This window comes from Hemibagrus wyckioides, linkage group LG09, assembly GCF_019097595.1.
Source record: "Hemibagrus wyckioides isolate EC202008001 linkage group LG09, SWU_Hwy_1.0, whole genome shotgun sequence".
Lineage (NCBI taxonomy): Eukaryota > Metazoa > Chordata > Actinopteri > Siluriformes > Bagridae > Hemibagrus > Hemibagrus wyckioides.
This window is the reverse complement of record NC_080718.1, coordinates 8317837-8327581: the sequence shown is the minus strand read 5'-3', so window position 1 is coordinate 8327581 and position 9745 is coordinate 8317837. Positions and strand designations below refer to the sequence as shown.

At 37.1% G+C, this 9745-nt stretch overlaps 1 protein-coding gene across 1 annotated transcript in view; it reads right to left on the bottom strand.

Moving 5' to 3' along the window:
• Positions 1–1790: 1790 nt before the first annotated feature.
• The window catches only part of pals1a (protein associated with LIN7 1, MAGUK p55 family member a), a 26875-nt gene continuing 18920 nt past the window's right edge, over positions 1791–9745 (bottom strand). The window contains exons 4-14 of the mRNA XM_058399331.1: positions 8528–8605; positions 8161–8310; positions 7920–8081; positions 7706–7783; positions 7427–7610; positions 5701–5772; positions 5467–5538; positions 4338–4505; positions 4049–4251; positions 3857–3967; positions 1791–3579 (exon numbers count right to left, since the gene is read on the bottom strand). Of these exons, the coding sequence (XP_058255314.1) occupies positions 3403–3579; positions 3857–3967; positions 4049–4251; positions 4338–4505; positions 5467–5538; positions 5701–5772; positions 7427–7610; positions 7706–7783; positions 7920–8081; positions 8161–8310; positions 8528–8605 (1455 nt within the window). The 3' untranslated portion in view covers positions 1791–3402. The remainder of the gene's footprint in view (positions 3580–3856; positions 3968–4048; positions 4252–4337; positions 4506–5466; positions 5539–5700; positions 5773–7426; positions 7611–7705; positions 7784–7919; positions 8082–8160; positions 8311–8527; positions 8606–9745) is intronic.

Genomic DNA, 9745 nt, shown 5'->3' with positions numbered 1-9745 from the left:
CCCTATTGAGCATCTGTGGGGCATCCTCAAACATAAGGTGGGGGTGCGCAACGTCTCTAACATCCACCCGCTCTGTGATGTCATCATGGAGGAGTGGAAGAGGACTCCAGTGGCAACCTGTAAAGCTCTGGTGAACTCCATGCCCAAGAGGGTTAAGGCAATGCTGGACAATAATGGTGGCCACACAAAAAACTGACACTTTGGGCCCAATTTGGACATTTCCACTTAGGGGTGTACTCACTTTTCTTGCCAACGGTTTAGACATTAATGGCTGTGTGTGGAGTTATTTTAAGGGGACAGCAAATTTACACTGTTATACAGGCTGTACACTCACTATTTTACATTGTAGCAGAGTGTCATTTCTTCAGTGTTGACACATGAAAAGATATAATAAAATATTTACAAAAAATGTGAGGGGTGTACTCACTTTTGTGAGATACTGTGTATATATATACATGCTAGAGTACATGCAGAGAATCAATATATAAACTCAAATCATAGGAAAACAATGCAGAAAAGTATAAATGCACTTGATCGAGTGAAACAATACTGCTGACTAGCTGAGTTCACTAGCTGACTGCAGGGGCAGGAGATGAAAAATACTCATATCGATATCGATCAATACTCACTCGACTAAAAGTAAATGAATATCTGAATGTATAACAATTTCTAAAAACAAACACTAAATAGTAACACAGAACATGTTCACAGCTCAAAGCTTAAAAACTAAATCTAGGTTAAGCTAGACTTTTCTGCTCACACTCCAGTCCAGTAGGTAGCAGTAATAGACCTTTACATTAGCAGCCAACAACCTCATTCAAAATAAATAAACATATACAGCCAGCTTCTTCTTCTTTTAAAAGAGCCCATTTACAAATCTAGGAGTTTAAGTGCAGGACTTTCACTTTCAGCTCCCAGCACATATTGCAGCTAGTGGTGGCGATAAAGAGGTTGATGAGTTAGAAGAGTTTGGTTTGGTTTGGTCAACTCATCACCCATTTGTCAAGCCTGACTTGTGCTTTCAGAAGCCTGTGTTCCCAATAATCACCCTGTGGTCATCATACAGACCAATCACTGATCATCATTGCTTGTCCCCAGGGACTGTTTCTTGCTATATTTAAAAGTGGGTAATTCCATAACTGTTACCTGAATGTCTATTACCACTGCTTTTTTGTCTGCATTCTCAATAGAAATGATAGTATGTTCATAAAATATTATAATGCATTATTTTAAGTCTATGTATCTGGAAATAAGGTGTCACAAAACATAAAAAGTGGTTGAATGAACCAGTTTGAATGAATCACAGAGTTTCACAGGGTTCTTCAGTGACCTTCCCAGTCACCTGATCTGACTCCTGAAGCTCATCCCAAAGCTCATGCTGGAGCAGCATGAAAATGCACCTGAAAAATCTATAGGATTTGCATGATGCCAAAATGCAATCATGGACCAGATTCTCAAAGGAAAGTTTACATATCGCAGAATCCATGCCACAAATAATTATGAATCTCTGACACAGCTTTACAAGGGAGTGTAAAATCAGAAGAGCAAAACACAGCATCAGAATTTTTGGAGAACAAAACAAAACAAAAAAACCTCGGGCTGAGCACAGCTGCAAAGCATAGTTCTACATGTGGTTTAGCATGTATAAAATGCAAGTAGAGAAAAGAGAACCTGAGTGATGAGGTGTAAGGATTGTATAATAAATACCAGCAACAGTCATTTCGGGAAAGTCTCGGACTTGTGCATTATGAATACATTATGAATACTATAAAAACCTTGCATAAAACACCACATTCTATCAATCGGGATTTTTAATTATTTACATGTACAATGCATCCAAAATCAGCTGGAGTTTACTTAGACAAAAAGATGATTGATATTTTTACATTCATTAGTTCTACTTCCAGTTAATTAGCATACTGCTATCTCAGCTGGGTTGAGAATATTGATTATAGACAGCAGGGAATGGGTCTGGCCAGACCGAGTAAACAAAAGGATTATATTGTGTGGATGATTTATTTTGTAAATATAAATATATAAGCTGATTTTGAAATATAAGACAATTTAATAAAGCTGTTTCCAGTGTTTAACCACAAGATAATACTTGCCTTCCCTCTACATTTCAGTGACAGCCTTTCTTTTAAACAGATCTAAATTTAAACAATCAATATTCTGCTGGAGATTTAGAACATCAACAATAAACTCATGAACTCTATACAAGATGGTGGACAAGTGACCAACACAGATACAGTTGTTTTCCCACATAGCACTTTTAAGAATAAGTCCATAGTTCTAAGAGCCCTAACACATCACAGATAAAAAAAAAAAACATAGAAAACCAGCATGTAATGAAAATGTGTACACAAGACAGGATTGACATTTCATTTAAACAAGAGAAAAGACATAACTTTTAAAAAAGGGTAGCAGTTACGCTCAGTAGGTGAACCTTATTGTATTAATCCAAAATACTGTTTACAATACTGGTCACACTTCTGAGGTCTGGAAGTGCATGTGAATACTGCAACAGAAATCAATCAACCACAATCAACACAGACACACACATACACTATTTATTTGTTATTACATGAACAGTTGTGTTGATTGCTATCAGAATGAAAAACTGAGTAAGCTGGAATGGGGAGGGCAACAGCCTGTTATAGCTTTTGGATTTTTTTAATGGCTTAGAAGCCTTGTTATTCAGAGAGGATGCAGTCTCCACCAAAAGTCAGAGTTACATAATAAGAAAGGCTTATAATGCAGCTCAAAGCCTGTGCTTCATCAATATCAGGATGTTTTGGAAAAGTAAATGATCCACATCTGTCCTTAACAAAATTGTAGCCACAAGCCATTCAAATTTAAGCATATGAATGACATCTCCACCACAGTGGGAGACAAAAAAAAAAGGCCAAGGGGAACTGATAAATTTTAAGTTACTGTGTTGCAGAAAGTAGTTTCTAGCTGAAAAAAACAATCCAGAGATTCAAGCTCAGTTACATGGACTGATCTGCAGAATATATAATGGCTGTCCCCAGTCAACAGTACAGAAGAGCTCTGATGATAAACCTAGACCCCTTGACTCTTATTAGAAAACATAATTTTCAAATTATAAATAATGTGTTATTTATAATTATGTTGTACAAAAGCACTAAGACTCTACTGTGACTACCATATGCTGGTAAAATTCTTATATTGCTCAGAATGTGGGCTGTTAATTCAACAGTCTATTAAGTCAATAGAACTAAAACAATCGTGTATGAGTTCAGATTATGAATAAATATAGATACACAGAATGCCAGACAGCAAATATTCAATTATTCTGTCACATAATCAGCCAAACTCTACAAAGCCCATGCACAGCATGGTTATGTTGGGTTTTGTGTGTGTGTCTTATGAAGAGTAATCTCAGCGCAGCCAAGATGAAGGAACCCACTGAGGCTCTGTGTCCAGTTTGTTGATGAGGCGCAACAGCTCCTGATAAGCCTTCTCCTGGTCAGTGTTCACAATTGCAGCATCGAACAAGTGCCCAAAGTTCTGCTCCATCTCCCTTGCTTTCTCAATTATGTCCCTCAGCTCTTCAGGCTTCACAGAGAGGAAGAGAAAAGTATTCAGTGAGATTAAACATAAATGTATATTTGAAGTAATATGAAAATACACTTCATAAAATGCTTTGCCATGCTAACACATTTTGACACTGCCATCTTCTTTTGGCCATGCCAATAAAACTCATCTGAATTTACTTCAATGGATTATTATAACGATATCAATATCTTATGATGTAATACAGCTTTTAGCATGTAGATTGCAACAACATACCAGCTAGTATCTCCTTCTAATTAAACAAAAACCCATTAATTACCTTTGGGTTCTTGTTATCTTTAGCCAAGAGGGCACGTAGTCGTTCCTGGGAGGGTGGTGCAATGAAGATAATATAGGGCTTGAGGTCAGAGCTGCGCAGTACCTTCAAAGACTAAAGAATATATTGTATAGTCAACAGTCAATAACAATCTTAGGAAAAATCCCTCATCCCACATTTATCTCTCTCTCTCACCTGGGTGTGCAGACACAGGAGGCAAATCTTGCTGCTATTGATAAGCTGCCGCACGGAATCTGTGCTGGTGCCATAGAGGTTCTTCTCAAACTCTCCCGACTCAATGAACTTCCCTGCAGCAGCATCCATCTCAAAGGCTTGCCTTGACACAAAGTGGTAGTCACGCCCATTCACTTCACCATCTCTCCGGTTCCGTGTAGTGTCTGGTGGGAAAACAGTCTCTGGCTTAGAACATTAGGGATAGCAGACAACACAAAACATTCTTAATTAGCCAACAGCTAACACTTACGAGGAACAGCACCTCCAAATCTTTCAGGATCACTAGACAGCAGTCTCTGTCTCAGCTCATTCTGCCCACAGTTTGGAGGACCAATCAGAGCAATGGGACGTTTGCGATTAGCTGGCTGGTGATACAGTGCCATCTCCTCATAGGTAAGAATCTCCTCATTGTCATAGTCTGAGAGACAGGATGATTGTGTATGACAGAATGTAGATGACAGAACTCTTTACATGGACTTCTCTTGCATGGAAGTCTATAATATAATAAGACCCAAAGCACTTTACAAAGCAAATTAATTGTAATTGTGACACTAATGGTGTTCAGGGCTACTAATTTTGAGAAAACATTACATAACAGTTCATTAACCTTTTAGTGCCATGGCAATTATGTCTATGTTTGTTTAATGTAAATGAGCATGAGTGGATGTCTATGAATGGTTTCAATTGAGTGCTTCCCATGAATTACCTAGATTGAGGCAGCCTGCTAGTCTAGTCAATTTGTCCCACCACAATTTTAACTGAAAATATTTCACACTTGCATAAAAGATTTATACCATGTATAAATAAAGGGCAACAGACTGATGCACTAAACTTTAAAATGTACAGATTTTCTAATGGAGCAGCATGGCCCCTAGAGGGTTAGAGGTTCACACCACTGCTGATGGTATTATAATAGTGTTTTTATTTCTCTAATACCACTCCGTTCTTTAATTACCCATTATGTTATTTGCTCTTTTATAAATTGAACATTTTATGTTCAGGAACATCCACAAGGCAAATTAGTTCTATTTTATAGCAGCTACTTACTGCTGTGTCATCACTAGCCATTTTTAAATTTCCTTCTTTTTTTTCAATTTAATACAACAAAAATGCAACTTGATACCAAAAAACTGCTGTTTCATTATTTACATTTTAATCTTTGTCAGCAGTTTTGTCTTTACCAACAAAAATTCAAATATTTCTGACTTTTCATTTTGTCACTATTCTTGCATAATCACTTGCTTTCACTTTTTTTTTGGACTGTCTGAGTTTTCATTTATATAAAGCTATATTAATGCATGTATTAAAAAAGTCACAGCATGCTTTTATAATGCCTTAAGGATTTACAGATATGAGAGTAAAAACAAAAACTGACTTACCATCAGTCTTGTTGGCATTATATAGCAGTTTCTTCCTCTTTTTCTTGTTCTTCTTTGCACACCACAGCTTCCCTAATCAATAATTTCAGATTATGTGTTGGAATGTATGACATAGCAAACAATTCCATTACTTGGACAAATTAGAACAAAACTATCAGAACTAAACAAAACTTACTTAATATTAGGTATGACAAGCCAGTAAACGACTATATGTATGTGCATGTTAGTGCTTACCTGATTTTTCAGGTTCTTTATCTTCTTCAATTGTTTGTTTCATGGCTTCTCTTTGCTGCTGAAAGGTCTTACCTGTACAAATGTACAAAAATACAAATGTCAACACATTTCAGTGGGTTTGGCAATTATAGCCTCTTGTCTTTGTGGATAAGTGTCTAAAAAAATTTGCAATGCTGTATTTGGCCTGTCTCCAATTCTTCAATCTTCATGTCTCTCCACACACAGATATATGGGGTTAAACACTGGTCTTTGGCTGGGCCACTCAAGGACATTCAGAAACTCAGACACTTGTCTCAAAACTGCATCAGTACTCTGCACTTTGGAGTTCAAAGAATGAAATATTTGTCTCATCAGACTGGCCTGCAGAATCTTTTTCTTCATACTCTCAGAGACTGCCATATTCACATTCTTTTGCTTTTAACAGCAACATTGAAATGAAAGTGAAAGAATTAAAATAAAACAACCTGGCTATATGTTCATTAATGACAGCTCTTTAATATAATGAATACTAAGCTTAAGATTATTTCCCAAAAAATACAAGTGGATATTTTGACATATTTCTTTAGACAAAAAGTTGCTTCATTTCCACAAGGCCAGTATATTCACAGTGTTGATCAGGAAATCTTCATCCTGTTTTCTCTTTTGGATCTGTTTTATAAACAGATGTTAAAAAATATTTTTGATTTAATATTAACTATACAATGTTAGCTATATGATATTTGTTATCATATATATATGATATGTTATTTAAATTTACTTCACATTACTGAATTCAGAACATACTCCATTTCCTTGGCATAAACAAAACGCACTACAGTTGTTGAAAGTTCAGACATATGAAGCACATTTAATTCCAGATTCGATTGGCCCATCTGCCATTTTAAAGAATGAACTTTTAGTATATTTTTGAGCGTGAACTTGTTACCCAGCATGTGGTTGTGAGGTTGCCTTGTTCCATATTCCATAAATTTCTATATTTTTGTCTTTTCCCTTTACAGGGTAAATGGCCAAATAGCTGGCATTTATCTAGATGTTTGTTCTTCCACAGACAAAAAAAAAAATATGCAGGCTAGCAGTAAAAAAAAAAAAGTAGACAGAGAAGTATTTCACTGTCAACTACAATAACCATAATGGTTGACCAAATCCATAACAGAGGGCAGGTATGGTAACATAATATAATCAATGCAATACTGTGTAGGAAGTCTTGGAGTCTAATGGATACTATAGACCTGTACCAAAGAACTGCTGCTGTAATCACAAACACTGTGATACCCATACTGTACATCCTTTCAACATACCTAGTACTGTGTGACCTACGCAATTGAGAAAGAGTAATGATTTATAGTTCCACTATCAAATATGAGCCAGAAGAGGATCTGATCCTTTTTGAGCCGGATTTCTCCAAATGCTTCTTTCGCATGTTGTCTCATGGAGTTTTTCCTGCCCCATTGATGTGACTAGCATGCTCATTAGAGATCCAAATCTACATATGTATTTCTTTACAATATGTTCTTTAAAATATATTCTTTAAAATATAGGTTTTTTTGCCAATGTCCATGGCTGAAAGTGCTATAGAAATAAAACAGAACCGAACTGAGTTAATGATTACAGAAACCAGTCGACATGCTATACATGGGTAGCTAGACAGACACCTTTCATTTTGTGATTCCATTAGAATCAATATGTAATCAATACAGGTGCTATCAATACAAGTACTCTCGGGTACCTGGCACCAGCCCAGCTAGTGGTTGGTTTTCTTCATCTCCATCTCTGTAGGCCTGCCACCAGTTAGGGTCATCCTGGCTGATGATATGTAAAATGTCTCCTTTCTGAAAGCAGAGACCCAACTCCCGGCACGGTACATACGGGTCATCAGAAGGGTCATAGTCAAAATGTGCTTTCACATGCACCTGTAGAAAAAAACAAAAATGTTAAATGCTAAAACAATAAAAAAAAGCATTTAATAAGCATTTAAGTAGGTCAAGATCTAGCATGTTAAACCCACCACAGTCTCTTTAATGGGAGGAGGTTTAATATGCGGGCTGGGAATCAGAATAAAGGTCAACGTGCCATGCATCTCTGCCTGAAGACACACAATTAAAATGCTTATGAATCATATATACTTCTTTAAACATCTTTTAGTGAATCTATATCCTCAATTTGTTTTAGAGCTCCATTTATATGTTCCAACTTCAATGCCAGGATCTTTCTTCTCTTACCAGGATATCAAACACTTCATTGACATCTTTGCCTCGGATCTCAACTCCGTTTATCTCCAATATCTCATCTCCTTCATGAAGCAGTCCACTGCGCTCTGCTGCCCCTCCTTTCACAATCCGACTAATAATCACACTATCCATGTCATTTCTCACTGTGGCTCCCTACAGACACATAGTATTGTATTAAAACTGAGATCAGGACAAAAGGACGATTTAAAGAACATCTGAATAGTGTTCTCACCAGTGGGATGTCCTTGGACTTCTCTATACGTACAATCTTGACAGTCTCACCTCCCCACTGTGTGAGGGTCTCGCATGGGCTTTCAAGAGGACCCACAGACTCTGGTTGCATCTCCTGCTCAGCCACACTGTCATGGGCCAGCATAAGTGCCTAGAGAGAAAGAGAAAAACTGAAAATGCTCAAGTCTTGTATCAGAAAGCTAATTTTCACAGCCATTAGCCGTGACAAAGTAATCACAAGCATGAGCACTCAGGCACATGTTGAAAACAGGGGCTTGGACTTTAGAACACATGCAATTATATCTGAAATTTTATTTCACCAGAAGAAGCAGAAGGACAGCCACATGCAGGGTGCAAATGACACTTACCAGCATGTGAGGGCTTTTGAGCAAAGTGATCAGATCAAGACTCTCTTTCTGCGAGCTGTTGTGCAGAATTGCCTGGACCTAACAAAAAAAAATGCAGTCTCTGTTAAATACCACAATTGGTAAACACCACAGTTAAAACAGAACTTAATTTGTACCAGTTAAGGTGGAAGGGTGAAATAAAATGTGCTTGGAGCTCTGTTTAGTGTAACTGCATCTTCGAATGCCCTTCCCACAACATGTTTAACGAAACTGCAACGATACCTCATGTTTTTGCAACTCATTACTTGCCAAAACATTCTGCACAGGCAGCAATTGAGGTGTTTTACCAGAACATCTGAGTGTTTCTTAATACAGAGACGTTTCTTAAATGTTTGGGATTTTCCAAATTAACAAAGCTAGCTGGAAAAAATGTAGCTTTATGAATGTCTCTGAAAACTCATTAAACTCTCATTTCAATCATTAGTCAGACATCGGTCATACTTACACTGAAAAGTAAAGGTAAACAAACCTTTGACCAATGTGTGTAGAAACCACAGAAATGATATAAATAACTAGTTTAATTTGTGTCTCTCAGGGATGCATGCTGAGCCCCATGATCTACTTTCTCTTCAAGCAAGATTGTCAACAAAGTCTACAGATAGCAAAACAGTGACTGGGCTCATCACAGATTACAGCAATTACACCTACAGAGCAGAGTGAGCTGGGGCTCTGACAACCAGTTGCAGTGAACTATAAAAGTGCAAAAAACAAACAATTGATGGTCCAGTTTCTATGCATCTGTGCCCAGTATTTTCTCAGATTCTTGTTCTTGGCTGACCGGAGTGGAACCCAATGTTGTCTTCTGCCACCTCAAGGTTGATGTTTTGTGCATGCTGGGATGCTTTTCTGCTCACTATAGCTTAAGAACGATTATTTGAGTTACTGTATCCTTCCCGGCATTTGGTAATCATTTTCCTGATTTCTCTTTTCAAAATGTTATTTGATAGAACTCAAAGAAATGTGGCTAACTTAATGTATTTGGTTTTCGCACCATTCTGTAAACTCTATAGACTGTTGTGTGTGAAAATCCCAAATCAGCAGTTAATGTAATGTAATACTCAAACCAGCCCTACTAATACCAACATCCATACCATTAAATAACTCATAATGATGACACTTTTTCTTAGATCTGATGTTTGAAGTTTACATTAACCGAAGCTCTTCAAAAATTATTTTTTA